At 36.7% G+C, this 17,208-nt stretch overlaps 1 protein-coding gene across 10 annotated transcripts in view; it reads right to left on the reverse strand.

Moving 5' to 3' along the window:
* Positions 1 to 16,969, reverse strand: part of LOC108363510 (ras guanine nucleotide exchange factor L) — a 121,150-nt gene extending 104,181 nt beyond the window's left edge. Inside the window, exons 1-2 of one of the 10 annotated variants that reach the window (XM_017616896.1) lie at positions 16,780 to 16,969; positions 12,598 to 14,303 (exon numbers count right to left, since the gene is read on the reverse strand). In XM_017616896.1, the coding sequence (XP_017472385.1) occupies positions 12,598 to 14,022 (1,425 nt within the window). In that variant the 5' untranslated portion in view covers positions 14,023 to 14,303; positions 16,780 to 16,969. Of the gene's footprint in view, positions 1 to 12,597; positions 16,631 to 16,710 lie in introns of those variants that run through there. The other 9 variants (XM_017616895.1, XM_017616892.1, XM_017616891.1 and 6 more) reach the window with 9 other exon arrangements.
* Positions 16,970 to 17,208: the final 239 nt, after the last annotated feature.

Raw genomic sequence — 17,208 nt, forward strand, 5'->3', positions numbered from 1 at the left:
CCAGAGCAGGTTCTTAGGTGACTCCATCCGTTGCATGAGTTGCACCTAACCGAAGTGGAGTTTGGATGGAGTCGATTCTGGCAAACACAGCAGAAATACGTTTCTGGTCCGGGGTTGGGCTCTACGCACGCCCGGAGAAGAAGGATGCGGAGCAATCCGGCTGCAAGGAGTTGCTCCATGGACGAACAATGATTGAGGGGTATCGCCGATCTAAGCGGGGTTAGGTCGCCGAAACAACAGCCCTTGGTCGGGTAAAACCCGAGTCATTCCGGTACGTAGAACCGGCTGTCTTGGGAGTGACATCGTCGCACTTGCTGTGAATCCTAAACGACATATAGCTGACAATGACACTGGTGACAATGTCATGCAGGTGTACTCCTATCAAAGACTTATAACAGACAATGTCTTGTAGCGGTCACTTATAAAAAGTTCATTGCAGGACATTGTCGCATGAATGTCATCAATGATCACTGCATGGCAAGGTCATGCAGATGACATCAAGGACGAAATTACCAGTTATATGAAAAAGTCATGCTCTACTTCCATACAAACGGAGCCCAAAGTCATTTAAGACACAACTTTTCCGTACAAGACTCTTAAGTGATTAATGCATGACATTCGCTACGGGGTGCATGTTTATTTACCCAGTAGAAATTGTATGCATACGATATCGCTGTTGGTGGCATGAGCTTGCTGCTGTGTATACATGCCAGTATAAATGAATCTTCATTTCCATTTAACACGTGTGGTTTCTCAGAGCATATGCGTACTCTAACCATACACTTGTACTACTGCTGTATGCATATGGCTGTACTAATGTTTCAAACATATGTAAATGCTACTTTTCTGATACATTTTAATATACGGGGACATACAAAAAAGTAGCATTTACATATGCAAATGCATATCTTATAAAAGCCCGTTTGTGCTGAAATCATTACAAAAATTTCACTTCAAATTTATCAAGAAATGTACTTAAAACAACGACAACGTACATACATTCGCTAGAATTTGAATGTATTCGTGGAAATTCAGGACTACGCGTGAATTGTTCACACTAATTCACTCATATGTCGGCCGCTGTGGTGTAGTGGTAAGCAGTGCGCGCTTCCCCTCCGCAACGCCTGGGTTCAAACCCTGGTCAAAGCAACATTGCAAAAAATATAGAAAACAAGTTTTTTCTTAACAGCGGACGTCCCTCGGCAGGCAATGGCAAACCTCCGAGTGTATTTCTGCCATGAAAAACAGCTTCTCATAAAAATACAATCTCCGTTCGGAGTCGGCGCAAAACTGTAGGTCCCTCCGCTCTGTGTGACAACATCAAAGCGCACGCCACAAATCGGAGGAGAAGCTCGGCCAAACACTAACATATGTGTAAGCGCCAATCTATTATTATTATTATTAATTAACACATATAGAAAGCATTCTTCAGGAATGCATACAACCGATTTCTACTGGGTATTAACGCCCAGCAAGGAAACCGCAGACTAGTAAATCTAATTTCTAGTTCCGTACTAGATCTTCATCGCCAAAAACGAACTAGTCCGATAGTAACTAGATCCCCACCAGTCCAAAATCGGCGAAAAGTGGTACTTTTAAAAAACGAGTACGACGCGCAGTCGCCCGCCGGGCAGACGCTGCCCAGCTGTGATCTAAAGTGACGAATTTAGAACTGGTTCGGAACTATAGAAAAGGGATGCAGAACGAACTAGATCTTAGATGTCGAATTTGGAGCTAGTTCGGAACTATCGAAAAACAGATGCAGCGGGGACTTGTTTACTTTACATACATATGTGTTTGGCGGCTTTTTCGTTCAAATCCGCTTCTATTCTGCACTTCGCAGATGCTTTTTCATAGCTTAGTAACACAAAACAAAAATTTGTGTAAACATCTTAACATCTCGGGACCGTCTGGAATCTAACCAATAACAGCGAGCACCTGTGTAAACTCAGCTGCAGCCAAAGGTATGTAAACGTACATTTCTTTCAATCTTTCAAACAAATTTAATTTGAAATTGAAAACACATTTCTTTCAAAATAACTTAAAATCGCACACACGGAAGAACCAAAAATATCTAAAAGTCATAATTCTTTTTTCTTTCGTCTGTCGATTTTAGAACTGTTTCGGAACTATAGAATTTAGGACTAGTTCGGAACTATCGTGGGATGCAGCGGGGGGCAATTGACACTTCCTAGGACATCGCCATGTTAACTTCGCCAGTTGTTTGCATGCAAAGGAGGTTTATCGCGAACCAGTTATGGGTTTACTGTACTAGAAGCCCACCAGTTCAGAACTAGAGATTTTCCCCACAGGGCGTATGTGTTCCTTTCTTTTCGTACGTGTTTATTGATATACATCTGTATCTGTACCGTAATGTTTTCGGACGGTACTAGCTCTTATTGCCAATATAGGAGTATTATATATCGATGGCTGAGTGGAAGATCGACCTATCTCGGCAACCAGTTCGAAAACGCCCTATCTCAGAAAACTTTTCAAAAACGCCCTACTTCAGAATTTGATTGAATAACGCCCTATTTCAGAATATTATTGAAAAACACCCTATCTCAGAATTCGGTTCGAAAAGCGCCCTATCTCAAACGAAAATACATTGAAAATAGGCTGAGATGGAGTGTTTTTGAATCGGCATCTAAGATAGGGCGTTCTTCAACCAAATACTGAGCTAGGGCGTTTTTCAATCAAATTCTGAAATAGGGCGTTCTTGAAAAGTTTTCTGAGTTAGAGCGTTGTTGAAAATTTTTCTGAGATAGGGCGTTTTCGAACTGGCTGCCGAGATAGGTCGATCTTCCACTCAGCCGTTGATATATGATTTCAGTATACTTTTTTTAGACGCTTAAGTTGTACAATACACTACTAGTTTTATTAATCACACATTAAAGTCGCATTTATTTTTACATAAGTAGGTGCATATATAGGTGAGTAAAAATTTCTGAAGTGGGCCACCATTTTTTCGAAGGTCGAACTTTTTTTGTGCAATTATCTGTTTATGCTTCACAACGATAAAAAAAGTACAAGTTTCACAAAGTTTTCGAAATCCGAATTATTTTGGAAGTTATGGCTATGGACATTTTTCGAAACTGTTTAAATTTTAATTGTTTTCTCGCGATTGGTAATACCGACTTTGCTAATTTTTTAAACAGTTAATAATGATGATGTTTTCTTCCCATTTTAATTTTTTATTTGGTCATAAAATTTGTTTATGTAAAAGTTATAAAATTTTTTTTAAGTATTACTGACATCTCAGTGGCCTTAAAATCACGTTTTTATAAAAGTTATTAATTTTTTTTTAATATTTCCGATATCTAAATAGCTTTGAAATCTCGTTTGGCCAATATCTTTGTACGTTCTATTGGCAATTATTTGCAGAAAAGAAATTATGCATCGAGACGAAAGTTATTCACGCTTTTCTCTTGACGCCCAATGTATTTTGTAGGGAAAACCATGATCTGAAGTTTGCAAACATTTTAAAATCTTATAAAATTTAAAATAAAACATGAAATTGTTCACAATTGTTGTTGTTTGAAACTAAAAATGAGATTGTGTGTGTGAGCTTGAGTTCGGATTTTAAAATTACCCCGTAGCGAATGTCATGCATTAGTCACTTAAAAGTCTTGTATGGAAAAGTTGTGTCTTAAATGACTTTGGGCTCCGTTTGTATGGAAGTCGTTCATTACTTTTTAATAAAAAATGGTAATTTCGTCGTTGATGTCATCTGCATGACTTGGTCATGCAGTGATCATTAATGACATTCAAGCGACAATGTCCTGCAATAGACTTTCCATACGTGACCGCTGCAAGACATTGTCTGTTATAAGTCTTTGATAGTACACCTTCATGACATTGTCACCAGTGTCATTGTCAGCTATATGTCGTTTAGGATTCACAGCAAGTGCGACGATGTCACTAAATCCTCATTAGTGACGATGTCACCGGTGACCACTTTCGCTACTGGGTATATTGCTGGCAAACGTCACACTGCCTCTCAATGATTTAACCTTGTAATGTTTTTATCATGGGGAAAACGTTTGCCGTAGATATACACCTCGCATGAGTTTTTCACCAAGTATCGATTGACGAGTCTAGCGCGCTTGCGCTACTCATTTCATCGTTTTCCATACAAAATACATTGGACGTCAAGAGAAAATCGTGAATAACTTTCGTCTCGATGCATACCGACAACATTTTTTTTCTGCAAATAATTGCTAATAGATGTTACAAAAATATTACTATTACAATTTCGAAAAAATGTTAATAGCCAAAACTTCCAAAATCATTCGAATTTCGAAAAATTGCGAACCCCTTATTTTTATTTTAGCGTTGTGAAGCATAAACAGATAATTGCAGCTCAAACTTCGATAAAATGGTGGCCCACTTCACCAATTTTTACTCAGGTGGAAGAAATAATAGAAACTTTTTATTTTGACCATGTCATTCTTCAATTTCATCTTTTTCTCTTGTTTGTCTCTCCTTCTTTTTCCTTGACTTTAATATAGATCTTTATCTGTATTTTATTATATTAAGGGCGTGTGTGAATCGGTAACAAAGTTCTATGGGGAAAGCTGTTGAATAATATTTTTACTATGGTGAGACAGTTGTGCCAATCTGCTGTGTGATATAAAATCTTTTTTGACAACGGTAAATTTTTGATAACCGCAGATTTATGCGGAATAAAATATTACAAATTGAAGTGAAATTAATATTTTAAGAAAACATCTACCATCGTTGATTGCAATTCATCAATTTAAGCTTTTATTTAACGAAAAACTACACACATCAACAATTTTTGCGATTGTCAAAATTTCCTTGAATTTGTCAAAAATTTCACTAGCCTTATGAGCTACTGAAATTTTATTCACCTCGTAGTTGTCAAAAGTTTATACGCCGCGAAGTATTTAAATTTACCTTCCTCTTTGTCTTTATGTTTAGGTTTCTTTACTTTTATTTTAATCGCTGCATTTATCCCTTTCTTCTTCTACATACTCAACTTTACCTTCTTCCTTGGTTGAGTCTTAATCTATTCATGTACATCATAGGCAGTGATCGGACTTTAAATAAATCTGTGTGGTAGAATCTGGAAAAAAATGTGATAGATTTAAAAAAAAATGTGGTAGATCTCAGGTTTTAGATCAAACTTTGTACAAAAATTAAAAAAATTCTGCAAGGTTTCGCCTAAATTGTAAACTTTTTAATTAGACTCTAAAAAAAACTAATTTTAACCGACTTCCCAAAAAGAAGGAGGTTATCAGTTCGTTGGAATATTTTTTTTTTATGTATGTTACCGCATAACTTTGGACCACGTCAACCGATTTCGATAATTCTTTTTGCATCGGAAAGGTAGTGTCTCAGAGGTGGTCCCATACTAATCTGGTTTGATCCGATCATTGGATCATGAAATATATATATAAATTTTTGCTTAAGTCGTTTTTTTTTGCAAAAAATTACTTGTAGTATAATAAGGTGCAAGATTGAAGTTGCTAAAAATTGCGTTGAGGTTTGGCACTTTTTTTCCTTGACAGTGTAAAGCAGTTTTTCCATATCAAAATTATTTCGAACATATTTTAAAAGATTTCTGCAACCTTGCGGAGTGCTGCCAGGTTTTATTTTTATCACACCACGATGTAGGGAACAAATCTGGCACGTTCCACTACTTGGGATTACCGATTTTGACAATTCTAAAGTATAAGTAAACAACGCCTCAGAAACTTTAGATGCACTTAAATTTGCCAACCCTTTCACAAAAATCGCCGTTTTTTAAAACTTTCGCTATAATTCTTTTAATAAATCATTTATTTTGCAATTTAACACAATAAAACCACGTTTGCTGTCGAAAAATTGATTATTGAGAAAATTTACTCTTTTACTGTTTATTCTATCCGCTTAGTTTACTTTTACTTGAGCAGTTTCATCGCCGCCGGAAATGCGGAATCTTGTATTACATCATTCTTTTGTTACCATACAGTGTTTAGGGTGGGACTATTTTTGCTCTTAAAATTAAGAAAATTATGTCGAGCAAAAATAAAACTATGTACTCAAAAACGGGAATATGTGGTAGATTTCTGACCTTGAGTAGTAGATTGTGGTAGATGAAGGGGCGTGACCCCGCCCACTTATGTTGAAATACTGTATCTTAGTAACCGCGTCACCAAAGTCGTGGGCTTGCAACGTTTACATGGTCAATTGTTCGAGTGGAAGTGTGAAATGGATGAATATTCAGTACAGACGTTTTAACGCGATGTAAAAGTCACTGAGTAACTCTATTTTTCTTCTGTAAATATTAGCAGGCAATACTAAAGGTAGGGACAAATAGCTATGTTATTGAAGAAAAGAAATAAAGAAAACGAGTTGATTCAAAATATAAAAAAAAAATCTTAGAAAACACTAAAATGTTAAACGTATCCAAGCCCAGAAAACCTAAACGCTACCTTCGATTCTAGTCTGTAGACAATGTATATATATATATATATATATATATATTAGAGTGGTTCAAACAACACTCTTTTTGTAAATTCATAAACGGTGCATCAAAATATTGGGATTTCTGGGTCGCTGATTGCGCATCTGATGTCTGTTTCTTAAAGCTCAAAATGGCGGTACCAATATGGCGATCAATTTAAAAACAATGAATGGATGTGTTTGAAACTCTGTACTCGGTAGTGTTTGGGGTTCTTAAAAATGACTAAAACTAAAACGTTGATACTGCACGTTTGAACCATTATCATGGGTCAAAACTCGTTACGGGGGGGTTTCTGAGGTCGAGGATTACGAATCCGATGTCAGATTTTCAACATTCAAAATGGTGGATCCAAAATGGCGATCAATTAAAAAAAAAGTGATTGGATTTGGATCCGCCATTTTGAATTTTGAAAATCTGCTGACATCAGATTCGTACACAGAAACCCACTGGTAGCGAGTTTGAACCATGACAATGCTTAAAACTTTCAGTATCAACGTTTTAATTTTAGTAATTTTTTAATAATTTAATAGCAAACTTTGATCCGCCATTTGAATTTTAAAAATTGACTCCAGATTCGTAATCAGCGAACCCAAAAATTCCCGAGTTCCGAGTTGCGAACCAATCCAGCTATTTTTTCACATTGATCGCCATTTTGGATCCGCAATTTTGAATTTTGAAAAACTGGCATCAGATGCGTTATCAGCGACCCCAGAAATCCTCTGGTAAAAAGTTTGAACCCATGTATAAGCTTAAAAATAGCAGTCTCTTTTCGAAAGCATATTTTCGGGCACTAGGCCTGGTCTAACTGTCCAAGACATGTATGTTATTTAGGGAATATTCCCAATAATACCTGAGTAATTACATGTAAAAACAACATTTTTAACTGCACTATAACATGGCACGAAAATAAAAAAAATTGAAAACATCAGCGTTTTTATAGAAAACCGACTAGCGCGACCAACATTCTTTTTTTAAATAAAAAAAATACGTTCCTTTTTTTATCCAGCCCAGTATCCTTCCTTAAGTCGAACCCATTAGAAGAATGAGAGGAGCTGAAAACTGCGTTTCCTTTGTTGTATAAACAAGCACATATAGTTGCTACATCTGTTCCTTCCCAACGATTGTTTTCGAAAGCAGGAGCAACAATAACTCCGTCAAGAAAGTTGACTGGCAAACATTTGGAAAAACTTCTACCCAAGGCGCATCAATACAAGGTGGTGTTGATTGATCACCTGATTGGATATTTTTGTCTCTACACTAGTACAGGAGAATGTCATCCAATACGGAATGAAGCAACTTTAGGATGTCAACAAAACGAAATGACGAAAATTATATCCTATTCCCTTTCGTTTTGACATCCTCCTGTACCAAAAAGCAATAACAAAATACACGGGACTTTTACTTATATGCAATCACCACCACCTTGTATGGATGCTCCTTGCTTCTACCCTTGGGAAGTACAACAAAATAAGACTTTTTCCGCTGAAACATTTTATTAATAAATGTTTTCTTAAATAAGATTAACTTGTATATTTTTCTGACATATATGTATCTGTGTAGATACCATTCATCATTAAACATATAGTTCTGGTATGTGACGGAGTTTTATTTATTTTCAGTTCCTACATTATTAGATTTTATTATTCGGAGTTTAGGATTCCCAGAGGATGATTAACTTGTCATTTAAAAAATAATAAATTTAACTTAATACGGAATACATAATGAGTACCGATACGATTGCCGTTTGTGTTATTTCACATGTATTGTCAAAGATTAGAAATCGTTTGATAATTTAATAGTAGTTGCAAACATAAATATAAGTATTTGCATACATTAACATAATACAATTAGGGCGAGAAACGCCCATTTTAAGTCATTTTTCGTGGTTTCTAAATTTGCCGTTATATGAAAGTAGGGGACGTGCAACAAGTGTTTACATAAATATTTTAGTTAATTCCATTATGTGAAAAAGTAACTGTAGGTAGGTAAATGCAATAGTCTTTAACATATCCTGGAAAATCCTTTTGAGGTCTCTCCAATTAGATTTGAAGTATTTATAAGCAACTTTGCCTAAAGACCATCATAATTCTTACGATAGTTTGCCACATGAATGATTTTTGGTGTGTATTTTAGTTTCAGCGAACAATACTATTAATTTAATATACCATTAATTCTTTGTTCATTATTATTTTAATGTATACGTTGTTGTTTATAATAAACAAGTTCGCAACTACGTTTCAAATTAAAAATATGTATAAAAAAAATTCGCAATCTTCTTTTTCAGAAAATTTATTTAGTCTGAACTGAAAATCCCATTAATGGGGTCGTAAAAGAATGGCCGCTGTGGTGTAGTGGTAATCAGTGAGCGCTTCTACTGCGCAGAGCCTGGGTTCAAGCCCTGGTCAAAGCAACATTACAAACAAATTTAGAAGAGAAGGTTTATTCTTAACAGCGGTCGCCCCTCGACAGGCAATGGCAAACCTCCGAGTGTATTTCTGCCATGAAAAACAGCGTAAAACTGTAAGTCCCTTCCCTTTGTGTGACAACATCAAAGCGCACGCCACAAATCGGAGGAGAAGCTCGGCCAAACACTAACATATGTATAAGCGCCAATCTATTACACAAGGGGACAAAAATGGGAAACAATTTCGTTGCATCAAATGTTAAAGCTGTTTTGGACTTTTTTATGCTGATTACGAATCCGTAAGTATAAAGTCTCCATCAGCTATAGATTTGGAAAAAAACGAGGTCGAAGTGTCAAAAAATTGCGTGTTTTGCAATATTTTAGAACCCATAGCAAAGTACTTAAAGGTGATATTAGGCTTAAATTAAAACTAGACTGAAAATACCATCCCTGTACCTTGAATTGATGGTCACTTATCAGTCAGTTATGGTCAGCATAAAAAAGTCTATCAAAAACAGCTTTAACATTTGATGCAAAAAAATCACTGTTCCCTTGTGTTATTATTATTGGAAAATTTGCTAAGTCCAAAAAAAAAAAAAAATAAGGAAAAAGTAGAAAATTTGCTAAGTCACAAAATTATCTACTAAATTTGTAAAAAAGCAGAATTTTTTGTTATTTGTTTTTTTAATAAAGGGTAAATGAAAAACGTGAAACATTAATTTCAAAGTTTTGCAAAATACTTAAAGAAAATTACTTAGGAACGTTTTTTGTGTCTCCTGTAAAATTGAAAAAAATGGACTTAGCAACTTTGCACTCTAAGCTAGCGATATTCAATTTGTTACAGTGAACTATAATTTGTGTGATGAATTTGTGGACAAAAGTTGATTCGTTAAAAATGTCTTTTGTTTTTCTTTAGTTTTTTATCTTTGATAGAGTATGATCTCTACTACAAATTTAGCTACCTTATTGAGAGCCCTATCTTCTGGCAAGGAAATAAATTTAGAAATGATTAATAAAATAAAATATGATGATTTATACATACATATATTCTTGCAACGTTGCACACAATTATTTTTTATAGCCATGAGGTGGCAAGATACACAAGTGCTTTTGCCAATAGGGCAATTGTCAGAAGATGCTCAAGAAGCTAGAAATAAGGATTGCAGAAGGTATCGGCTACACAATACTAGAAAGTGTTCCCATGTAGCTACTAATGACGATCTGTTATCAATGCTATTGATTACGCCACATCCTCTTATAAATAGTTTGACAAATGTATCAAAAAACCGTCTAATATTTCCTGAGGAAGTAATGAAGTTACTCCATGTACCACGAATTATTAATAGTTGAATTTTATAAATGAAGAAGGTTATGAACAAGGAACGGATTTTATGGAAATTGCCTTTTTTTCTGCTAAAGAGATACAGTATATTCGATTAAGAATGTACCCGATTTAGCTTTCCCTGATTCCATATATACACATTTGATGTTGCCTTTTTTTGCCTTTTTTAAGATATTTGCCTTTTTTTGCCTTTTCTACCTTTAAAAAAGTGATTATAGCATTTACAATTTTTTTTTAAGATTAAAAAATATTCACATGCGCAGGGGCCTCTTGCCAAATTAGTGTTGGAAAAATTCAAAGCCGTTTTCTCAGCTAACGTAGGCTTGGAGACAATAAGGGGTGTGGATAAAATTGTAAAGGGCGAGGAAAACGCCCTTATTCCTGATAATATGAACGTTTCAAACGTTCCATATTTAAATTGGGCTCCACTTGTATCATCTGACGTCGAGCGCATATTTAGTACATTCAAGGCTTTTCTTCGCGAAAATCGAATGAAAATGCTGCCAGAAAACTTCACAATGCATCTTGTGGTTCAATGTTACTACAACTATACAGATTAACAGCCTAATTCTGTATCACAAACGATAGGCAACACGAACGATTCGTCTGCAGAGGAATGCTTCAAAATTTAGTCCGGCGGCATCATTTTAGCCGGTTCAAACACAACCGAGACCATTGCAACGCAATGTATGAAAAGCAAGACGAAGACGACCGATAGAGTTTAATATCGCAATCAGAGAGGTTGTCGTCTGCAGACGAATCGTTCGTTTTGCCTATCGTTCGTGATACAGAATAAGGCCCTAAGTTTAATGAGTTAGAAACTCGAAAGGATAAAATAGTCATAGATTCAAAGTACAAATTGTTCATATAATGAAACTAGTTCATAGTCTTTCTCTTTTTACTTGTAATATAAACGTTTCTAAAATAAATGTATTTTTTGATTGTTCTTCGTATTTTCTGTCTTTTTTTAGTGGCTTATTTTGCTTTTTTTGCAATACCTAGTGCCTTTTCCTGCCTTTTTCGCTATTTTGTTTGTCTTTTTTGCAATATGTAGTTCCTTTTCCTGCCTTTTTCGCTATTTTATTTTGCCTTTTTTATAGGTTTTAAGGTCCTAAAAATCCGTTCCCTGGTTATGAAGATTCAGAAAGTGAGGAAGAGTACTAGTTTTTTGAATACTGAGAGTGAATCTTTTAGAGTTGCATTTAGATTTTTATGTTTTAACGAGTTCTCTATAAAACTTTTATTTAAAATTAGAAATATGTACAGCTTTATAAATTTTTATTTATGTACATATGTATGTATCTATGTATCTACATACTATTTTATGAATTAAAACCGTTACCTTTGAAACTAAACTTTGGTTTTTTTATTTTTGAGGAAAAGTGTTAATGAAACAAAAAGTTTTGAAAAGTCGTACTCTTTCTTTTAATTTGAATTCCATAAGAAAATTGTTTTCTTTAAGCCATAAGATAGTTTAGAATATAGAGGAAGAATCTTTAAATTCTCTTTCTAAAAAAACTCCATTCGGCCCTATAGCTGTAGTATTTTAGAATGAACCACAAATAATAAAAAATACCTTTTTTCAACATAAATTAACACTTTCTGGGTCAACAAGGTATTTCCGACCCCTGTCCTAAAACATTTTTTACAAGCTTTTATTTAACTTGCTCTGTATATATGTATGTATGTATGTGTGTTTGTTAGGGGCAAATCTTGCAATCAATTTTTAACCAACTTCCCGATAACCTAGAGACTTGAAACTGAAAGTTGGCTCAGAACCCGCTGACAATGCAATACGAAAGATGAGTTTATCCGTGCGTGGCGCAGGAATCGAGATATATGAAAAATCCGTATTTATTGTCCGTATTGATTCATATTTAGAACGTATACTAACTACATGAAAAGGAATAACTCCACTAAAAATTTTGCCGATAGGTGGCGCATAAGTCGATATATTTGGTAAACCAGTATTTATGGTCCGATTTCGTTCATATTAAGATAACTTGCTTTAAAAATATTTGTTTTTACTATTTACTTATTTAGTGTCGATCGTATCTATCTAAAACACTAATAAAATAATTTTGCTCAGCTAGCTTGTTCTAGTCGCCACACTGTGCGCCGGGGCTTTTAATTTTTCCATATATTTTACATGGGGAAAACACAGTTTTTCGTGGCAATGCTATAAATAAATGGTGAGTGAGTTTTTAAGTACATACATAGTAACTTCTCTCTCAGATTTAGTGAGTGAGTTTTTAAGTACATACATAGTAACTTCTCTCTCAGATTTAATAAACAATCGACATAAATACATGTGTATATATATTAAATAAAATACATACATATTTTTACATACTTGTGTATAGATATATATCAACTTACCTGACAGAATTTGATAAAGTTTTCAACGACCATCGATTTATCCGAAAGCGTCATTTGACCAGTGAAACGAACTCCCAATTGCTTTAAGTTTTCTTTTTTCTTTGCCGGCAACTTGTTCATATGTTGAAATATGCCTTCCTCCACCTTATGAGATGGGTGCACATCAAAGTTGTCTTTGATGGTAAATGTAGCCAATGGCTTGGGAGCACTTGCGGCCACGCCTGAGTGTAGCATTGCAAAGTCAGAGCTTCCAGTAGCGGCGCCCTCAGAAGAAGTATTTGAGTTAGAAGCATTTAGATGCGTGCTGGGAAATGCCAAATTCGATACCTCGAGCGTCGACTCATTCGAGTTGGAGCTATTAGTGGCCGTAACAGGGTTCATATCAAAGATGGTGTGTTTTGAGTCGTGATCGAATACGTCCAATGTTGCGGCATCGAGACTATTGGAAGCTCGCGATACAGAAGACAACAAAGCGACTGCTTTACGTGAAGAACGAGATTTATGTGTCGTACTGCTATCCAAATCTATCAAACTAGCCGTTGATGATTGCGACTGTCCAGATTGAAGAACAGCGCTGCTGCCAATATCGCCTTGAACACCGCTATTGTAGTCGTTGGAGTGACGCAGGTATTTTAGGAATTCAAAGGAACCATCAAAATGTTGCGCACCCCCAGAGCTGGTGGCGATAGGCGTGCCCGGCTGATTGTTCCCATGCACATGCGGTAGTGTGTGTGGCGTTCCAGGCGAGGCGGTGCCCGTTGAATTGGCACTTACGGCTGTAGACCATCGTTGCGGTGTAGGTGGATAGCTTTGGGTCGCAGCAGTTTGTGAACCGAGTGCATGATGCGGCGTAACGAGGTGATTGTGATGAAAGGCATTGGCAGCTAGGCTGCTGGTTGGGTGAGACGCGTGGCCGCCATAGAGATTCTGAGCGGGAGGAAGCGAATGTGGCACATGAGAAGAATGCGTATGATGCGTTGGATGCAAAAGATCAGCTTGCTGCAGGCCATGTTGTACCCCGGGCTGCGACGTATTAGACGCAGGCGAAGGTGCTATCGCTGATGCGGCCGACGTGTCAGCAACATTTTGCGCACAACTCCCGACAGCATTTGCTGAGCTCACACCGTTATACAGATCACCACCGCTCTGAGTTCCCGTCGAGTTGGCGTCAGCACTAACGTTCGCGTTGTTGTTGCCACTATTACCTACACCATTGTAATACTGTTGATGTTGTTGCGATGCTGACACTTGATGAGCTGCTGGTGGCGGCGACGTACACGATCCCGCACCCGAGGAGCCAAATACTTGAAACTCCTCGAAGGATGAAAACTTTAGCTCGCCATTACTCAAATACTTGGCAAACTCGGATGAATCGTTGAGAGAATTAAGGAAGAAAGAGCTAAAATTACTGGATATGCAGGACATCTTTCCTACTGTCAATGCTAACGAGCACACCTTAACTTTACGTCGGCGTTAACACTACTCTGTTCCGCTCTCCCGGTCTTTGCAGCGCGCTGTATCGCACTGAATTGTTTAGTCTGCCTACTGTTGCTTTATTATTGTGTTATTGCCGCTGTGGGGGATACGAGTGTTTGGGAAAATGCGGACAAGTGTGTATGTGACGGAAGAAAGAAGGTTGAGTGTTAACGTGTTAATAATACTGTTAAGAATAGCGCCGACCTTGGAAATTTCAACAGCTGCGCGTGCTAAATGGTTTACGTATTGAAATTTTAAAGCTTATCTTCATTGTAGGAAATCCATAATTTGCTATTTTTCTTACAAATTACTTTAGTTTTTTTGATCGTTTTAAGTGTATTATTTTATGAATACGAGTATTTTATACGATTATAAATTATTAGTGGCTTTATTTGTTCTTATTTTAATTTTGCTCGATTAGTTGAATGAATTACAAAATGGCACATAATTTGTTGATCTTCCTTTTAATGGAAGCTCGTAGACTTTTATTAATTTTTGACTCTTTTTACATGTTTGCAAAGATTATTTGAACTAACGGTCTTTCTCGTTCTTATTTATGGTATCGTAACTAATATTATAGCACTTTGCTAGCACATTATACACATGCAAGTAAAAAAAAAACAAGCGCATAATTCAGGCACTACTCGTTTTGTAAAAGCAAAGCGGACATATATACAAACATATATGCATACTTATGAACATGTGAATATGTATAAACACTAATCCAAGCACGAATGCCCATGCGTCGCATTATTTCGATTTTGCCTTTTGAATTACCTATACACATATGTATGTACATATGTATTTTATATATTTACACATGTGTGCATATTTGATTGAGTGCCTGGTTTCCTTTGCCTTGCCTTGGTATAGCGTTTGGTTTGAGAATACGTTTTGCCTATTCAATTGCACTTTCGTGCGCCGATATTTCTATCCACTATTGCTCAATCTGATTTCGGTAAATTTTCCTCGGTTAGGTTAGGATTTCTTTTAAATTTTAAAAGTTATGAATTTTCTTTTCTCTTAACAAATGTTGCTTTGTCTCGGATTCCGTAGCGCGGCACTTAATGTAGCCGTGCCTAGCTGCTGTCGCTATTTCAACTAGACTGATGCGTCAGTTGGTTGTCCGGCCGGCCAGGCGTATGTACAGGCAGCAGTCAGGCAGCTAGAGCGGTGAGTTTTAGGTAGATTTTCACTTAAATTTTCCTAGTTTTCTTTCCGTTTTCTTAGCACTTTTATTTTTTTTCCTTCTTACGACTTTGTGTTGTGTTCAAGTTTCCTTTTGATTTCTATTTCTTTTCACCATTTCTGAGCTAGTCGTATTTTGTTACATTCCTTTTTGCTACATATGCACCTGCATACATATTCATACGCGTGTATGTATTTGCATATGTTTAATATTATATTCTTGATGCACGTACATACATATATTGTATTTAGTCGTTCATCTAATTTTGTGTGGTGTATGAGTTATCCAAACATGCATTCCTGACTTTAGATTTCTGTTGAGCGTTTTCGCGCCCAGTCGTGCAGCTGCAATTTTTTCTTTCCCCAGGTAACATCTGTATGTTAATCTCCAATAGATGCCTTCCAAAATGTTTTATTCCTTCTAAATTTTGCAAAAAAAAACCTCTATCAAATTTGTCGTCATATCAGCTAGTGTTTCTTGGGTCCGTACCTCATGTATGTACATATACATATACATGTATAATTAATAGTGCAACTTTCTTCGCTCTGCTAACCTTCCACAACTATGTACATACATGTTGTTACTTTTCTGTGTTATTAGTTGTATGTACGTTTTTTTTTCCTTGTCCGTTTTACCTGCGTAGCACTGTCGACCTATGATGCTCACATCTAGTTTGAGTACAAGTTTTCTCCAATAATTTTATGCGCACTGAATCAGCCTAAATCGAAACTGAAACTATTTAAACTAACCGAAGTCGATTTGTGAAACGAATCCGTATTGCGCCGCCTAATAAACGTTGTCGCCATGCACCGTGCCGCACCGATCTCAAACTAAATGGGAAACTGTCTGGGTATGCTGAAGGAAGTATTTAACAATATGCAAGAAAGCAGAGGCAATTTTGAGGATTTTGACTTCACACTCGCTAACTCGCTCACATCCGACGAGTTTTCTTCTTCCTCCGGCTCTGCTTCTCTTATTCACCCACCGTTTAATCTTCCTTCGTAGTGATTACGCGTAACAGGCAGGCAGGCAAGTAGACAGTCTGGGAAGCAGACAAGGCAGCGAAAGCCTAGCTGACGAAGTAAGACATCCGTCTGTCCTCCTGTGCTGCGTCTATCGGTGCTAACGTCTGGTATTTGGGTAGGTAAGTCGACACACTACGTCGAATACAATAGACGGTGAAATTCGTTGATTTTACACGATGTTATTTTGTCATTTTACAGCGCCGTGCCGCATAGTCTCATCCATACATATGTATGTATATACATAGGTATCTACCTACAGCGTACGCACAATAGGTATGTACATGCCGAAGAACAAATGTAACTATGTAGTAGTTTATATGATGACTTTTATATAACTAGTACGGCGCTGTAGTATGAGTGACTCGGCCACTAAAGGAAAAACGTGCTACGATTAAGATGGAGGCAGCGAAGTCGACTTAGTACCAGACCACCACGTTTTCGTCTACCGCAAAGGGGTGTTGCACAAACATAAATTTATTTTAAAAATTTAACCCTTGATTGCCGCGCACCGTCATACCGGCCGTCACTCGGCTGAACAAAAACTGACTGAGTAGCGAAACTCAATTTCAATTGCTTCGAGTGTGGCACAAAAAGCCATCCAAATGTATGCCAGCAAGTGTTGCCACAATTTTTTTCTTTTACCGAAAACACCGGAACAAGTTACCAAATTCAACAGCAAATTACCAAATATATTTTATGTCAAGAATGATAGAATACAAGATTGCGCCGATAGCAGCGCAATTCGTGAGAGTAATTTTGGCGTGACGTCATCGTAGAGTTGACAACTGAGAGCGGTAAATAAAAGTGCTCTCTAGTGATGTGCTGAATTGTCGGTACCTACCCAACATTTCCCGATACTGATTCTTTACCGCAGAACTCCACAGGCAAACACTGACGAGCAATATGATTGCAAGTTTTTGT

The sequence above is a fragment of the Rhagoletis zephyria genome, unplaced genomic scaffold (assembly GCF_001687245.7).
Source record: "Rhagoletis zephyria isolate East Lansing unplaced genomic scaffold, Rhagoletis_zephyria_1.1 Rzeph_scaffold_01292, whole genome shotgun sequence".
In the NCBI taxonomy this organism is placed as follows: Eukaryota; Metazoa; Arthropoda; class Insecta; order Diptera; family Tephritidae; genus Rhagoletis; species Rhagoletis zephyria.